The sequence below is a fragment of the Carcharhinus amblyrhynchos genome, chromosome 35 (genome assembly GCF_965287045.1).
Source record: "Carcharhinus amblyrhynchos chromosome 35, sCarAmb.v2.hapA, whole genome shotgun sequence".
Classification (NCBI taxonomy): domain Eukaryota; kingdom Metazoa; phylum Chordata; class Chondrichthyes; order Carcharhiniformes; family Carcharhinidae; genus Carcharhinus; species Carcharhinus amblyrhynchos.
The window spans coordinates 7,533,153-7,551,719 of record NC_137358.1 but is presented as its reverse complement, the minus strand read 5'-3'; the positions used below and the strand labels follow the sequence as shown (position 1 = coordinate 7,551,719).

The 18,567-nt window shown below is 45.8% G+C and overlaps 1 protein-coding gene across 1 annotated transcript in view; it reads left to right on the top strand.

Annotated features, from left to right (window-relative positions):
- The window catches only part of pold1 (polymerase (DNA directed), delta 1, catalytic subunit), a 182,736-nt gene that overhangs the window by 120,362 nt on the left and 43,807 nt on the right, over positions 1 to 18,567 (top strand). The window contains exons 20-21 of the mRNA XM_080217759.1: positions 3,537 to 3,712; positions 8,550 to 8,702. Of these exons, the coding sequence (XP_080073885.1) occupies positions 3,537 to 3,712; positions 8,550 to 8,702 (329 nt within the window). The remainder of the gene's footprint in view (positions 1 to 3,536; positions 3,713 to 8,549; positions 8,703 to 18,567) is intronic.

Below are 18,567 nucleotides of genomic sequence, written 5' to 3'. Positions count from 1 at the left end.
AAAGCTTGTTGCTGATGGTGTCTTGGTCTTTTTGGAGGTGATGATGTTAAGTAGGGGAGCTTTCAAAGGCCTCTCCAACATAAGTCAGGTCATGGACACTTTTCCTCCACAGTAGGTGGCATTTGGGTTGTTAAGTACTTTGCAGTTTTCAAGGTGACACTGTGGAACAGCAACATACAAGCTTGTTTGAAGTTTAGTCACAAGTAGGCTTACATTGACACTGCAATGAAATTACTGTGAAAATCCCCCAATCGCCACACTCTAGCTCCTGTTCAGGTACACTGAGGGAGAACTTAGCACGACCAGTGCACCTAACCAGCACGTCTTTTGGACTGTGGGAGGAAACGAGCACCTGGAGGAAACCCATGCAGTCGTGGGGAGAATGTGCAGACTCTGCACGGACAGTGACCCAAGTCGGGCATCAAACCTGGACCCCTAGTGCTCTGAGCCAGCAGCGCTAGCCACTATGCACTGTGCCACTTATGTCAGCTGTTGCTCAGTTGGAAAGCGTCCTTTTCTCTTGGACAGAAACTAATGGGTTTAAGTTCCACTCTTGAGGTTTTGGGTTGACAGCTGGTGTGGTACTGAGGGAGTGTTGCCCCTTGGCACACAATCGCATTTCAGTTCAGACATTACAGAGAGGCCTTGACTGGCGCCTGAGGTCATATAAAGGCTCTCATTGCACTAGAGGAAGAACGTGGGAGTTGTCGCTCATGTTCTGGCCGGTGTTAATCACATAAATTATTTTTAAAAATTCTCACTGCTGTATATAGAGTTTGCTGTGTGTACAAGTTGGCTGCCATATATCATACACTAAAACAATGATGACACTGTAGAAGTGCTTAATGGGCTTTGGGATATCCTGGCATTGTGATAGACACCACTTCAATGCAAGATGTTTCTTTGATTTGTTGACTACAAAAATCACACCAGGGAATCTTAAGGATTAAACACAAGGCTTAAGTCCAGACCGCTGTTAGTTTGCATATATCACAGTCTGCTGGAGTTCATTACTGAATCCCAGAGGCAACCCTTTCTAAAGTTTGAGGTCTAAAATATCAAACAGAACAGGCAAGTGAATAAGAAATACAATTGTATATGTCTGATCTTCACAAGTTAAATTGCTATGCCTCAAGTAGCGCAATTTGGTCATCTACACTTTTGAAACAATAACACACATTTATGTGGTGTTATCACTGTGTAATATAAATATTCCAGTGCACTTCATAAGGAAGAAAGAAGCAAGGAAGGGGTGACTGAAGATCAAAGAGATGGGTCTTAAGCAACTCAGGTAAGAAGGAGATGAAGAGTCAGAAGTTTACGGAGGAAATTTCCAGGAACAAGACCCAAGCAACTGATGTTTCTGCCACAGATACGTAGATATGATAGGGGTGTTTAAGGAGCTTTTAGGTAAGCACGTGAATATGCGAGCAGTAGAAGGATATGGACGAACAGCAGGCAGAAGGGATTAGGTTAATATGGTGTCATGTTACGCGCAACATCATGGACCAAAGGGCCTTTCCTGTGCTGTGCTGTACTGTTCTCTCGGAGCAGTGCTGCAAAAGCTCATGATACCAAATAAACCTGTTCTACTTTAACCTGGTGTTGTGAGACCTCTTACTGTACCGTTCTCCATCATAGAATCCAATAGTGCAGAAGGAGGCCATCCCACCCATTGAGTCTGCACTGACCACAATTCCACCCAGTCTCTATCCCCATAACCCCTATGCATTTACCCGAGCTAGTCCCTTGTTCAATGTTCTATGTGGTGAAACATTGGGAAGTATGCGCACAGAAGGTGAGAAAGTCATAAGATTGAAGGAGGTTGCATGAATAGTTAAAGCCATGTAAGAATTTCAAGGGATTTTAAATTTGTAAGTTTGTGGTCTAAAGGGGTTTTATTGGAGAGCGAAGACAGATGAGGTGTAAACGAGATATGTGGCCTAAGATGTGCCTCAAGAGTTATGGATAATTGTGAATGGTGTAATAGAGGAGGCCAGCAAGGAAAGTGTGGGGAGTAGTTTGACCTGGAGGTGATGATGCATGGTTAATGGTTTCAGTTGTGCAGAAGCAACAGTGGGATTAAGCAATGCCTGTGGTGTAGTGAGCTTCATATCTCATATTCATACCATCACCATGGTCTAGATTTTCACCTCTGAAATATTGCTCGACCTTGTCTCAGCTCATCTTCAACCTTTCCATTTGGCTATTCCAACGCACCTTACACATTCTGCAAACCCAGTGTCCAAAACTTTGCTACCTGCGCTCAATTTGCACTGTCACCTTCATCCATCACTTCTGCTTGCGCACCTAAATTGGCTGTGAGTTGAGCACCAGCTTTGTTTTAAAAGTATCATCCTTGTTTTTAATTTCATAGAAATAAGTCATAGAAATAAGTCATAGAATCCCTGCAGTGCAGAAGGAGGCCGTTCAGCCCATCAAGCCTGCACCTACAACAATCCTACCCAGGCCCCACCCCTGTAACCCCACATATTTAGCCAGCTAATACCCCTGACATGAAGGGACAATTTATTATGGCCAATCCACCTAACCTGGACATCTTTGGATTGTGGGAGGAAACCGGAGGAAACCCACGCTGACATGGGGAGAATGTGCAAACTCCAGACGGACAGTCACCCGAGGTTGGAATTGAACCCGGTTCCCAGTCACTGTGAGGCGGCAGTGCTAACTCTGCTGACATGGCTTTGCACCTCCCCACCTTTCTAACCTCTTCCAGCCTTACAATCCTCAAGAAATATCCATGCCTCCAGTTCTGGCCTCTAGAGCATATCCTCCTCCCACTTTTTCTAAATAGTCATTCCTAGCCCCAAAGTTAAGATGCCCTAATATCTGTTCTGGTGGCTTGGTGTCAAACTTTGTTCAATAACCAGCCTCCCATCTATTGACTCTGTCCACACTTCCTGCTCCCTTGGAAAAGCAGCCAGCATAATCAAGGACCCCATCCATCCTGGACATTCTCTCTTCCACCTTTTTCTGTTGGGAAAAAGGCACAAAGTCTGAGGTCATGTACCAACTGACTCAAGAACAGCTTCTTCCCTGTTGCCTTTGAGTGGGCTTACCTTGCACTAAGTTGACCTTTCTCTACACCCTAGCTATGATTATAACATTACATTCTGCACTCTCTCCTTTCCTTCTACATGAACGGTATGCTTTGTCTGTACAGCGCGCAAGAAACAATACTTTTCACTATGCCAGTACATATGATAATAAATCAAATCAAAATCAAAGTAAGGCTCTTTGGACCACATCATTTTGTTAAAGGTGGGACAGAAACGCAATCTGTTTTCTGAGGTCCGAAACCGCTCGAGACAGAGGACCCTGGTTGAATGGTCTGATTCAACCCAAGATAGTAAGAGGGAAGATGGAGGTGGGTGAGGAATTAGTGACAAAGAAAGTATTTTGTTGCAGGATGTTAAAAGCAGTGAGTTTGGTGTTTCTATTGAAAAGTTATGTTGACTAACCCTTCCCCTTTAGCAGATGGCGACAGATAATCCTTTTGCAAATCCGTATTTTAGGTATACTTCCCATATCTGCTGATCAACAAGAAACGCTACGCTGGTTTATACTTTTCCTCCAACCCAAACACCCATGATAAGATGGATTGTAAAGGCATAGAGACGGTGAGAAGGGATAATTGCCCACTGGTAGCCAACCTCATCAATACCTGTCTTCAGAAGATATTAATTGACAGGTAGTTATGATCTGCATTCTTTTCCATTTTAATAAATCTCACTTTGGAAGATTTACTTCTCCACCAAATGTTGTGATGTTGGGTCTACAGAGCGAATGAGATGTGAGACCTGCGGACAGAGTCGATAGAAGCTGGCAGTCATTGCAAACACTGTCCTTTCATCTCCAAGCTGAAGATTGAATTCGCTGCAGGAATGGGGGATTGAGATCCCCTAACTCCATATTAAACCTTCAACTTTTAGCACTTCAGATCATATCCAACCGAGGCAGTTTTTAAAAAAAACAGTTCCCTAAGTAATTTGGCCATGGTCTCATGAATTCAGTTTTCAATCCTGTCCAACTGACAATTTGGCTAGATTCTGATTTTGACTTGGGTGCATGGTCAGAAGGTTGAATCATAGAATCTACAGTACAGGAGGAAGCCATTTGGCCCATCAAGCCTGTACTGACAGCAGTCCCACCCAGGCTCTATCCCCGTAATCCCATATATTTACCCTCTGAATCCCCCCTGACACTAAGTGGCAATTGAGCATGGTCAATCAACCTAACCTGCATGTCGCTGGACAATGGGAGGAAACCGGAGCACCCGGAGGAAACCCACGCAGAGAACGTGCAAACTCCGCACAGTCATCCAAGGCAGGAATTGAACCCGGGTCCCTGTGAGGTGGCAGTGCTAACCACTGTGCCACCCCAGCTAAGCTGGGCTCACACAAGATGGAGCCACTTTTCCTACTCTGTATGACGAGCCTCCTGTACATTGTAAAATCTGCCAGTTACAGCAATAAAAAATCCAATTAAATGTGCAAACCATCCAATTAATCTTAACCATTAAACCAGATGTCTAATTGATCTTGGATAGCAAGTGATGCAGCACCAGAGTCTGTACTTAAAGTCCCAAAGGTTTGATTAGATTTGCTGCTTGAAGAGGTTTGAAAGCAGTTCCACTGCTTGACATGAGTGTCTCTGCCCGTTGAAGTTGCTGCAATTAATTCCACCCACCCTGTTGCACCTCTCCATTGAACCAGTAGACATCCATAAGAATTAGGAGCAGGAGTCAGCCATCAGGCCCCTCGAGCCTGCTTCACCATTCAGTAAAATCATAGCTGATCATGGACTCAGCTCACCATAACCCTTGATTTCTTTATTGTTCAAAAATTTATCTATCCTTGCCTTAAAAACATTTAATAAGGTAGCCTCAACTGCTTCACTGAGCAGAGAACGCCACAGATTCACAACCCTTTGTATGAAGAACTTCGTCCTCAACTCAGTCCTAAATTGGCTCCCCCTTATTTTGAGGCCACGTCCCCTAGCTCTAGTTTCACCCGCCAATGGAAACAACTTCCCTGCTTCTATCTTATCTGTTCCCTTCATAATCTTATATGTTTCTATAAGATATCCCCTCATTCTTCTGAATTCCAATGAGTATAGCCCTAGTTTACTCAGTCTCTCCTCATAAACCAACCCTCTCAACTCTGGAATCCATGTAGTGAATCTCCTCTGCACCCCCTCCAGTGCCAGTATATCCTTTCTCAAGTAAGGAGACCAAAACTATACACAGTATTCCAGGTGTGGCCTCACCAGCACCGTATACAGCTGCAACATAATCTCATTGTTTTTAAATTCCATCCCTCCAGCAATGAAGGACAAAATTCCATTTGCCTTCTTAACTACCAGCTGCACCTGCAAACCAATTCCTTGTGATTCTTGCACAAGGACACCCAAGTCCCTCTGCACAGCAGCATGCTGCAGTTTTTTACCATTTTAAGTAATAGTCCACTTTGCTGTTATTAAGAACATAAGAACATAAGAAATAGGAGCAGGAGTAGGCCATCTAGCCCTTCGAGCCTGCCCCGCCATTCAATAAGATCATGGCTGATCTGTCGTGGCTCAGTTCCACATTCCCGCCCTCTCCCCATAACCCTTAATCCCCTCTCTTATCAAAAACCCATCAACCCGCGTCTTAAAAATATTTAGCGAGGTAGCCTCCACCACTTCAACGGGCAGAGAATTCCAGAGATTCACCACCCTTTGAGTGAAGAAGTTCCTCCTCAACTCTGTTCTAAACCGCCCCCCCTTTATCTTGAGGCTGTGCCCCCTAGTCCTATTATCCTTTCTGAGCGGGAAGAGTCTCTCCACCTCCATCCTATCCATCCCATTCATCATCTTATATGTCTCAATGAGATCTCCCCTCATTCTTCTAAACTCTAACGAGTACAAGCCTAGTTTATTCAGCCTCTCCTCATAGCTGAACCCCCTCAACTCCGGCATCAGCCTAGTAAACCTCCTCTGCACTCCCTCCAAGGCCAAAATATCCTTGCGTAAGGACGGCGCCCAAAACTGCACACAGTACTCCAGCTGCAGCCTCACCAATGCCCTATACAGCCGCAGCAAGACCTCCCTACTTTTATATTCACTCCCCCTCGCTATGAAGGCCAGCATCCCATTCACCTTCCTGATCACCTGCTGCACCTGCAGGCTGGGTTTTTGCGACTCATGCACAAGGACCCCAAGGTCCCTCTGCACCGTCGCCTGCTGCAGTTTTTCGCCACGTAAGTGATAATCCTTCCTACCATTATTCCTACCAAAGTGGACCACCTCGCACTTGCCAACATTAAATTCCATTTGCCATTTCCTGGCCCATTCGCCCAGCCTATCTAGATCCTTCTGTAGACTCTCCACACCCTCCGCACAATTTGCCTTTCCTCCAATCTTGGTGTCATCAGCAAATTTCGACACCCTACACTCGGTTCCCTCCTCCAGATCATCTATATAAATGGTAAATAGCTGAGGCCCCAGCACCAACCCCTGAGGCACTCCACTAGTCACCATCCGCCAATCCGAATAGCACCCATTGACCCCCACTTTCTGCCTCCTATTTGACAACCAATCCTCTATCCACGCTAACACCCTACCCCCAACTCCCTGTCCCCTGACCTTCTGCAATAACCTCCTGTGAGGTACCTTGTCAAACGCCTTCTGAAAATCCAGAAAGACCACATCCACCGGCTCTCCTCTATCCACCGCCCTAGACACATCCTCATAGAACTCCAGTAAATTTGTCAGACACGACTTCCCTTTAACGAAACTGTGCTGCGTCTGCTCTATCAAGCAATTCCTCTCAAGATGCCTCGCAATTTCCTCCTTAATGACAGATTCTAACATTTTACCTACAACAGACGTTAAACTAACCGGCCTATAATTCCCTGCCTTTTGCCTGGCACCCTTCTTAAACAACGGCGTAACATTAGCCGCTTTCCAATCTTCCGGCACTTCCCCGGAATCCAGCGACGTCTGGAAAATAACCACCAAGGCATCCACTATCACCTCCGCCATTTCTTTCAGAACCCTCGGATGCATTCCATCCAGTCCTGGCGACTTGTCCACAATCAGCCCCTCCAGTCTGCCGAGCACCTCCTCTCTAGTAACAGTAATGTCATTAAGACGCTCCTGTCCTACCACCTTTTCATCTCTAACACACGGCAAATTATTCACGTCCTCCTCTGTGAAGACAGAAACAAAAAAGTTATTCAGGACCTCAGCCATATCCCCATCCCCTACCACTAAGTCCCCCTTCTCATCCTCTAAGGGACCAACGTTCACCCTAGCCAGCCTCTTCCTTTTTATATATTTATAAAAACTCTTGCTATCCTTTTTTATATTAAGCGCTAGCCCAGCTTCATAGTTTCTCCTACCCTCCTTTATCAACTTCTTTGTCAATCTTTGTTGACATTTAAACCTCTCCCAATCCTCTTCTCGCCCACTACTCTTTGCTACTCTAAACGCCTCCGCTTTTAATTTAACACTTCCTTTCACCTCCTTCGTTATCCACGGCTTATTACCTCTCCTCCTACTGTCCTTTTTGACCATCGGAATAAATTAATGCTGAGCACCAAGAAAGATCTCCTTAAAGATCCTCCACTGCTCCTCAGCAGACCTACCTTCCAACGCGCTCCCCCAGTCCACATTCGCCAATTCTTCTCTCATCCTACCGTACTCCCCTCTGTTCAAACAAAGGACGCGCGTCCGGGAACCCACTTTCTCCTCCTTCATCTGCACCAGAAACTCCACCATACAGTGATCACTCTCCCCAAGAGGATCCTTCACCGCAAGGTCCCTAATTCTACCCGCCTCATTACATAGCACCAGATCCAAGATAGCTCGCTCCCTCGTTGGCTCCAACACACACTGTTCGAGGAAACTATCCCGGCAGCATTCCAAGAACTCCTCCTCGAGCCCACCGCGTCCAACATGGGTCGGCCAATCTATACGTAGATTGAAATCCCCCATAACTACGGCCGTCCCATTCCTGCACGCCGCACTTATTTGCGCGTTAACAGCCTGCCCCACCTCCAGATCATTATTTGGGGGTCTATAGACGACACCCACCAGCGTCTTCCTCCCTTTGCTGTTCCTAATCTCTACCCACAACGATTCCGCTTTCTGCTCCTTGGCTCCAATATCATCCCTTGCTACCACCCTGATGCTATCCTTAATCAGCAGAGCTACACCCCCCCCTTTTCCCTCCTGCCTATCCTTCCTAAACACTTGATATCCCTGGACATTCAGCTCCCAGTCCCTGTCACCTTGCAGCCACGTCTCTGTAATGGCCACCAGATCATATCCATTTGTGCTGATCTGCGCCACCAGCTCATCCACTTTATTCCGAATGCTTCGTGCATGACTTCACCTTTACCAACATTGTACTCCATCTGCCAGAAGAATGGCACCATAACAGCAGACACTTGCAACAAAAACACAGGCATGAATCATTTAGTAAATGGTGGCAAAGTACATGTTGTGGGGGAGGTCTCACTGGCTACACTTGTATAATCTAACAGAGATCCAACAGGAGCAGTGGATCATGCGAAGGAAGTTATCTCCGACTTGTTGTGCAATCGGATTGACACCTCACAGCTTGTGATTACAAAGGAGCTCACCAGGACGGCTGATGAGTACGCAGGGAAGCAAGCCCACGTGGAATTGGCAGAGAGGTAACTTTACCTTGTGTCTTACTTTTAAGATCTTTTCACTCCCTCCATTTCCAGTTTCTTTGCAGGTGTTGAGTCTTGCTGGGCTCTGGTTCCATTGGTGTTGGCAGCCCTCAAGCACCTCACTCAAGTAGCCATTACTCATGCAAGAGGCTAGATGGAAAATTAGATTTGATTTATTATTGTCACATGTATTGAGATATTGGAAAGTATTGTTTCTTGCCCGCTATACAGACAAAGCATACAGTTCATAGAGTACGTTGGGGAGAAGGAAAGGAGAGGATGCATAATGTTGTGTTGCGGTTACAGATAGAGTGAAGAGAATGATCAGCTTAATATAAGATAGGTCCAGCTTAAAGTCTGATGGCAGCAGGGAAGAATCCGTTCTTAATTGCTATATGTTGTCAGGCTTTTGTATCTATTCTTCCCAGTGGAAGAAGGTGGAAGAGAGAATGCCTGGGGTGTGTGGGTCCTTGATTATGCTGACTGCTTTACTGAGACAGCGGGAAGTGCAGCCGGAGTCGATGGATGGGGGTGCTGGTTTGCGTGACGGATTGGGTTACGTTCACAACCCTTTGTAGTTTCTTGTGTCTTGGTAGTAGACCTTGTCATGGCAGCCAAATGTTCAATCCTGGCCTGTATCCCGCACCCCACACCAATCCAGCAAACAAATGGGAAGGGGATGTTTTTATTTTCTTCTTAACCAGGAGTGAAACTGCCTGTCCCAGCTGAGATTAGCTGATTTAGCACTGACCATCTGATCAAAACTTGTTTTGCAGTCATGACTCAGTGGATAGCACTCTTGTCCAGACAGCTGACTATTCAAGTCCCTCCCCAGGGACTTGGGTGCATAATCAAGGCTAACATTCCAGTGAAACTCTTAAGGGAGTGCTGCACTGTCAGAGGTACCATCTTTCAGATTAGACAGCAAACTGAGGCCTTAGCTACCTTCTGGGTGGTCTTGATAGATCCCATGACACTATTTTGAAAGCTAGCAAGGCAGTTCTCCCTGGTGTCCTGTAAATAATTATCCGCCTTTTAGGACGGCACAGTTGTTAGTACTGCTGCCTCACAGTGCCAGGGACCCTGGTTCGATTCCCATCTTGGGTCACTCTCTGTGTGGATTTTGCACGTTCTCCCCGTGTCTGCATGTGTTTCCTCCAGGTGCTGTGGTTTCCGCCCACAGTTTGAAAGACGTGCTGATTTGGTGTATTGACCCGAACAGGCACTGGAGGATGGCGGCTAGGGAAGTTTCACAGTAACTTCACTGCGGTGTTGATGGAAGCCTTACTTGTGACTAATAAATAAAAGCTTTAACTTTAAGCTTACCTAACAACACCTCAAATTGTAGATTATCTGGTCATTGTTACTTTGCTGTTTGTAGAAATAGGCTTTGCACAAATTAGCTGCCACTTTCCTGTTTTACCACAGTGATTCCAGTTTTAAAAAAACACCACAAGGAGCTTTGGGACATCCTGAGATGTGAAGGCACTATATGTACTCAAGTTCAAGGGTGGTATAAAGTTAAAGTTTTATTAGTCACAAGTCTGCTTACATTAACGCTAATGAAATGACTGTGAAAATCCCCTAGTTGCCACACTCCAGCGCCTGTTTGGGTACATTGAAGGAGAATTTAGCACGGTCAATGCACCTAGCCAGCACATCTTTCAGACTATGGGAGGAAACCGGACCACCCGGAGGAAGCCACGCATAAGCAGGGAGAACAGACAGTGACCCAAGCCGGAAATTGAACCCGGGTCCCCAGCGCTGTGAGACAGCAGTGCTGACCACTATGCCACCGTGCTATCCCTGCATGGACATGGGTTCAATTCTGGCCCCGGGCAAGTGCTGGTGTAGAGTTTGCACGTTCTCCTCGTGTCTGTGTGGGTTTCTTCCGGGCTCTTTGGTTTCTCCCCTTCAAAGATGTGCAGGTGAGGTTGATTGTCCATGTAAAATTAGCCCTTAGTGTCAGGGGACCAGCAGAGTAAATATGTGGGGTTGTTGAGATAGGACCTGGGTGGAATTGTGATCGGTGCAGGCACGATGGGCTGGATGGGCTGAATGGCCTCCTTCTGCACAGTAGGGATTATTTATAATTTGTAGTTTTTGAAGCGCTTTTAAGGGCTCACATTGATCCCAAAAGGTGACAGGCAAAACCTCTGAGCATAAGGAGGCATTGAGCTTCCACACAAGATAGTTTTACCTGTACAAATAAAGGAAGTGGCTTGAAAACTCTTTTGTGACTGTGATAATAGCAAATTCCCTGAATTTCTGAGATACAGTTGCATTGTATAATGAATAGTGGCAATGCAGCTGGAGAAGATAGTCAAGAAGACATATGGTACTCTTGCATTCATTGGCCAGTGCATTGAGTTTAAAAATTGGCAAGTCATGTTGCAGCTTTATAGAACCTTAGTTAGGCTGCACTTGGAATATAGTGTTCAATTCTAGTTGCCACACAACCAGAAGGATGTGGAAGCTTTGGAGGGGGTACAGAAAATATTTACCAGGATGTTGCCTGGTATGGAGGGCATTAGCTATGAGGAGAGGTTGAAGAAACTTGGTTTGTTCTCACCAGAATGACGGAGGTTAAGATAGAAGTCTACAAGATTATAAGGGGCATGGACAGCGTGGATAGTCAAGAAGTTTTTTGGCAGAGTGGAAGAGTTAGTTACGAGGGGGCACAGGTTTAAGGTGTGAGGGGCAATGTTTAGAGGGGATATACGAGGCAAGTATTTTACACAGAGGGTGGTGAGTGCCTGGAACTCGCTGCTGGGGGAGGTAGTGGAAGTGGATAAGATAGTGACTTTTAAGGGGCACCTTGACAAATATACGAATAGGATGGGAATAGAGGGATATGGTCCTCTGAAGGGTAGGGGGTTTTAATTCAGGTGGGCAGCATGGGTCGGAGCAGGCTTGGAGGGCCAAAGGACCTGTTCCTGTGCTGTAATTTTCTTTGTTCTTTGTTCCATTAAGTATCTGGAGGGAATTGAGTGGCAGGCAACTAATGCAAGAAGATGCATTGTAATGACTCCATTTCAGGCTTTGAACCTCCTGCCAAATGATCAAAATTGGGTACGTTGTTTTTGAACAAATTCAAAGTGATTTTGCGACCATCGCAATGCAAGGTGGGAATACTACAATTGGAAATGCGTTTTTGTTTTGTTTCCAGTGAGGTGCCAGAATCGTTGACCTGTGTCTTGCAGGAAATGCAGAAATAGCAACCCGAGGCTGGGTCACACACCAGCTGCAAGACCAGAAGCCGTTGCGCAAAATTAAAAAAATGTTGCTCTGAGATAAAATTGCTCAGATTTCCTGTGACCGAAGCGACCTTTAATATATTTTTTTAAAAATATTCAACCACGAGTGACACTGAAGGAAGGGGGAAAATGAACCACCCTGTCTGATATTTGCAGCCGAGCATGTATTTAAATAGAAATACTCCCATTTGTACAATGCCCTATTGCATCTTTCCAAACCATCTCAAAGTATATCGCATGCCGTATATTGCTTTAAATGCATTGACCCGTATGGAAAACATGATAACCATTTGTAACACAGTAAAGTATTACATTGCATAATAACAGCCTATCCACCACTATCCATCATGGCTGCAGTGTGTACTACCTCCAAGGATTCACATCAACAACTTAGCAAGGCTTTTTCAACAGCTCCTGCTAAACTCATGACTTCCACCACCTAGCAAGACGAGGGCAGCAAGTGCATTGATGAAGCGTCACCTCCAAATTCTTCTCCAAGTTTCACAAACATCCCAACTGGATGTTGCTGGGTCAAAATTCTGGAAGTCTCCCATGAGGTTGCATGGTTTCTGGTTGGGGTGGAGACTGTATGTTATTATAATGATTGGATTAGTATACAGTGAAAAGTATTGTTTCTTGTGCAGACACACCGTTCGTAGAGAAGGAAAGGAGAGAGTGCACAATGAGGTGTTACAATCATAATTAGGGTTAGAGAAATGTCAACTTAATGTGAGTAGGTCCATTCAGAAGTCTGATGGCAGCAGGGAAGAAGCTGTTCTTGAGTCGGTTGATACGTGACGTCAGACGTTTGTATCTTTTTGCCGACGGAAGAAGGTGGAAGAGAGAATGTCCAGGGTACGTGGGGTCCTTGATTATGCTGGCTGCTTTTCCGAGGCAGTGGGAAGTGTAAATGGAGTCAATGGATGGGAGGCTGGTTTCCGCGATCGATTGGGCTTCATTTATGACGTTTTGTAGTTTCTTGCGGTTTTGGGCAGTGCAGACGGCATACCAAGCTGTGATTCAGTCAGAAAGAATGCTTTCTATGGTGCATCTGTAAAAGTTGGTGAGAGTTGTAGCAGACATGCCAAATTTCCTTAGCCTCCTGAGAGTGGGCTTTCTTAACCAAAGCGTCGGCATGGAGGGATCAGGACATGTTGTTGCTGACCTAGGAACTTGAATCCCTCGACCATTTCCACTTCATCCCCGTTGATGTAGGTGGGGCATGTCGTTTAAGGCAAGGATAGATAAATTTTTGAACAGTAAAGGAATTAAGGGTTGTGGTGAGCAGGCAGGTAAGGGGAGCTGAGTTCACGAAAAGATCAGCCATGATCTTATCGAATGGCAGAGCAGGCTCGAGGGTCAGATGGCCTACTCCTGCTTCTAGTTCTTATGTTCTTCACTACCCCTCCTCAAGTCGATGACAGGTTCAGTGCATGTGGGACAAGTTGGAAGGACCAATGGATCTTTAGCTGTCCACCTTTGTACACTTAGGAAGCAAAGAATATGGAGAAAGAGAAGGGAAATAGAATGAACGAGAGTGGCAGAGCAGGCTCAATGATCCAACTGTTCAATCTTGCTTCAGTTTGTATTTAAAAGGAAGGATTTGGTGCCGGTGGTATAGGCCGTTCCAATCAAATGTACTTAGAGAACAGAGTTGAATCTTGTATCTTGCATGGTGGCATCCTGGCTGTCTATCGTGCACCCCCGCTCCCAAGGGCAGAGGGAGCTCATGGGCACAGCTCACTGAACACGTTGCTGTAAAACCAGAAGAAAGTGCAGAGGTCACGCATCGTTAACAGCCTGGTCCGTTCTCATCTCTCTCACTGTCGAGCTCGTGTCCGATGCAGGTGTTAGGGCAGTGAAGTCTTATTTTAGAATTACTCAGGCCCACGCAAAGGATTGTGGGGCTTTCCTTTACACACTTGTGGCTTCTTTGTGGGCAGTGGGTGATAGTTATGATCAAGATTTGACTATTTTTAGTATTGTTGTTCAATTCTTTTTCGCTCCTCCTGCCCTCTTTCTGCTCTCACATAATCACAAGGCTTTTTTCCAGATGCATCTTGAATGAGATTCCCTTTAGTGTGATGGGGTGTGGAACAGAACCTGGGCCCATCCTGTTTGTACAAGGTCTTACTGCACCTCTCCAAAACGTCTCAAAGTATACCACACTGCAATGTATTGCTTTAAAACGCATTGACTTGCATGGAAAACATGATATCCATTTATGTACAGCAAGGCGTCACACTGGTGTTGCGTGGCTGCAGTATGTACTACGCAACGTAAAAAGGAGGCATCAATCTAGGGGAGGCCTTTATACAACTTTAAGAGGTTGCTGCTTTACAGTGTCCATTTCCTTTATTGTTTTAAAAGTACCTCACCAGCTCTCCTATGAGCCTCAAGTTATCACACCAGACTGAATGATGCACAATTTCATTCAGCAATGAGGTTAAAGTTTATTTATTACTCGCAAGTAGGCCTGCAGTCACACTGTAATGAAGTTACTGTGAAAATCCCCGAATTGCCACACTCCTGCACCTGTTCGGGTACACTGAGGAAGAATTTAGCACGGCCAATGCACCCTAACTTGCACATCATTGGACTGTGGGAGGAAACTGGAGCATCTGGAGGAAACCCATGCAGACACGGGTGAACGTGCAGACTCCGCACAGTGATGCAAGCCAGGAATTGAACCCAGGTCCCTGGCACTGTGAGGTAATCTCTGGAGCTCTGAGATCAACTGGATTTCAGTAGTTACCAGTGTCTGAAATATTACTTTTGCCTCCATTCAGCAAAGATGCAGCAACATGCTGAGAAGTAACTCAAAAAAGCATCAACTTGAACCTCCCCATCTAGAGAGGGACCTACGAGGCCCCCAGCCAGCCACAGGGTTCTATGGAATCCGCTGTGGACACAAATTGAACAGCTCCAGCTTCATAACACTTGATGAAACCTGGAGGAAAGCTAAGGCAGAAAACATCCTCCCAAATAAACATATTCCCCCTGCCATGGGAATCATAGTCTGGGGTGGGGGGGTGGACCATGCAGAAGTCCGCCAACCTCAGGCAGGATTTTCCGGCTGTGGGGCGAACGCAGTCAGCAGATCCCGTCTGCTGTGTCAACAACCAAGCTTCAGTCCCCCCCACGCAGGGGCATGTGGATGACCCCCAATAAAATATAGACTGAATATGGCCATCTGATATACTGACTGCATTTCAAAGCCCCGCTGATATGCGACTGGGGAAACCCTGAGCAAATCATGGAGCACGTAATAACACCTTGCTGTCTCCGAGTCAATATCTCAACAACCAAGCTTCAATCTCCCTGGAACGTGTGGACAACTCTCTATAGGAAATGATGGTTTACGGGTGTTATCACTAGTCTAGTAATCCAGAAACTCAGCTCATGTTCTAGGACCTGGGTTTGAATCCCACCATGGCAGATGTTGGAATTTGAATTCAATAAAAAAAATGTCTGGAATTAAGAATCTACTGATGACCCATTGTCGATTGTCAGAAAAACCCATCTGGTTCACTAATGTTCTTTAGGGAAGGAAATCTGCCATCCTTACTTGGTCTGGCCTAAATGTGACTTCAGAGCCCCAGCAATGTGGTTGACTCACCTGCCCTTTGTGGGCAACTAGGGATGGGTTTACTAGGCTGATACCGGAGTTGAGGGGGTTGAGCTATGAGGAGAGGCTGAATAAACTCGGCTTGTACTCGTTAGAGTTTAGAAGAATGAGGGGAGATCTCATTGAGACGTATAAGATGATGAATGGGATGGATAGGATAGAGGTGGAGAGACTCTTCCCGCTCAGAAAGGACAGTAGGACTAGGGGGCACAGCCTCAAGGTAAAGGGGGGGCGGTTTAGAACAGAGTTGAGGAGGAACTTCTTCACTCAAAGGGTGGTGAATCTCTGGAATTCTCTGCCCGTTGAAGTGGTGGAGGCTGCCTCGCTAAATATTTTTAAGACGCGGGTTGATGGGTTTTTGATAAGCGAGGGGAATAAGGGCTATGGGGAGAGGGCGGGAATGTGGAACTGAGCCACGACAGATCAGCCGTGATCTTACTGAATGGCGTGGCAGGCTCGAAGGGCTAGATGGCCTACTCCTGCTCCTATTTCTTATGTTCTTAGATGCTGGTCAGCCAGAGATGCCTGTGTCCCACAAATGAATAAAAAAAACCTGGATTCCTGGCGCTGTGAGGCAGCAGTGCTAACCACTGTGCCACTCTGTCGCCCAGCTTTCTTTCAGTGACTCAGTTAAAGTCAGTTTGTCAATTGATTGGTACAGACCAGCTGGGCTGTGCTTTGTTTCCTGTGGAAAAGTACACCGACAAGGAACCTCACTTTCAGAAGACAAGGGGAGAAAGACTTGATTTAAAACAAAACAAAATGAGCCTGTCAGCTAACAAATTCTGTCAGCTTGGCTTCATTAGCAGCAGTGCAGAAATTGTACTTGTAATCAAAGCTAATACCCATCGCTGGGGGAGATGCTTTCCTTCCAAAGCAATATGAATCAGAATCTTTTTCTCAAAATTACTTTCCGGGTTTGGGCATCACTGGTTAGGCTAACCTTTATTGCCCAACCCTAGTTGCCCTTCTGAAGGTGGGCACAGTAATAGGTCTCACAACACCAGGTTAAAGTTCAATAGGTTTATACCTGATGAAGGAGCAGCGCTCAGAAAGCTCATGCTACCAAATAAACCTGTTGGACTTTAACCTGGTGTTGTGAGACTTTTGATGGTGCCCATCCCAGTCCAACGCTGGCATCTCCACATCATGGCCTCCAGAAGGTGGTGGTGAGCTGCCTGCCTGAGACCCTGTAGCCCCTGAGGTGCAGGCACGTCCACGGTGCTGGTAGCGAGGGAATTCCTGGATTTTGACTCAGCGACAGTGAAGGAAAGGCCAGTATATTTCCAAGTCAGGATTGTGAGAGGCTTGGAGGTCAATCTCCAGGTGGTGGTGTTGCCAGGCATCTACTGCCCTTGTCCTTCTAGACAGTAGTGGGTTTGGAGGGTGCTGTTTAAAATGTGTCTTTATGAAGCTATTCACATGTGCTTTGGTAGGTTTTATGCTTGCTGACGTGAAATAAAGTCATTCTCAGTGAGAACCATTTCAAGATTCTTCTGCCACTGGGATAAGAACTAAGAGCAGGGGTTGGCCATCTGGCCCCTCAAGCCTGTTCCATCATTCAATAAAATCATGGCTGATCTTTTCATGGACTCAGCTCCACTTACCCGCCCGCTCACCATAACCCTTAATTCCTTCAGTATTCAGTCTATTCTTGCCTTAAAAACATTCGTTGAGGCTCAGTAAGATACTATATAAATGCATTATTTCATTTTTTTAACAATGGGTTCTATAGATTGGAGCAGATACTCCCAACGTTTTCTTTCAAAAACTATAATCAAGGAAACTTCATCCTTGCATCTCTAAACTCTGTATGTCATGGGCCTCAGGGTGAATGGTTGTATCTGGTACTTGAGTCCTGTTCCACTGTACCCAAGAAACAGTTGCTTTTGGGAAGACGATGGCCCAGTCAATTATCGCTCGACTATGAATCCAGAAACTCATCTAATGTTCTGGGGACTTGGGTTCGAATCCTGCCACAGCAGCTGGTGGAATTTGAATTCAGTAAAAAATATCTGGAATTAAGAAGCTTGTCCGAAAAAACCCATCTGGTTCACTAATGATCTTTAGCCAAGGAAATCTGCCGTCCTTTCTTGGTCTGGCCTATATATAAAATGATAGAGGCCATACGGTGCAGAAAGAGGCCACTCAGCCTATCAAGTCTAACTCCACATATTTATCCTGCCAGTCCCCTAATACTAAGAGGCAATTCAGCATGGGCAATCAACCTAACACGCACATCTGTGGGAAGAAACCGGAGCACCCGGAGGAAACCCACGCAGACATAGGGAGGTTGTGCAAACTTACACAGTCATCTGAGGCTGGAATTGAACCCAGGACCCTGGTGCTGTGAGGCAGCAACGCTAACCAGTGTGCTACTGTGCTGCCCTTTGACATGTGACTCTAGAGCCACACACACTCTTAACTGCCCTCCAAGAATAACAAGGGATGGGCAATAAATGCTGGCCAACCAATGACGCCCAGATCCCACAAATGGTTGTATAAAAAAATTCATGGTGCAAAATGCAGTTTGCAGTTCCACCTTCAGCTAACCCTGATATGCTTGTGGGACCCTCACTTTTAAATCAGTTAGGATGGAGAGCTGTTTTAACAATGAAAGAAAATATCCTTAAGTTTCCATTTATCGCTGATCAAATAACAATAATAGTCATTGAGCCAACTTGTCCATGCCACCCAGTTTTTACCACTAAGCTAGTCCCAGTTGCGTGTGTTTGCCCCATATCCCTCTATACCCATCTTACCCATGTAACTGTCTAAACGCTTTTTAAAGAATGGATTTGTACCTGCCTGTACTGCTACCTCTGGCACCTCGTTCCAGACACTCACCACCTTCTGTGTGAAAGAATTGCCCCTCTGAATCCTTTTGTGTATTTCTCCCCTCTCACCTTAAACCTACGCCCGCTAGTTTTAGCTCCCTTACCTTTGGGAAAAGATATTGATTATCATGTTGCACTTGTTA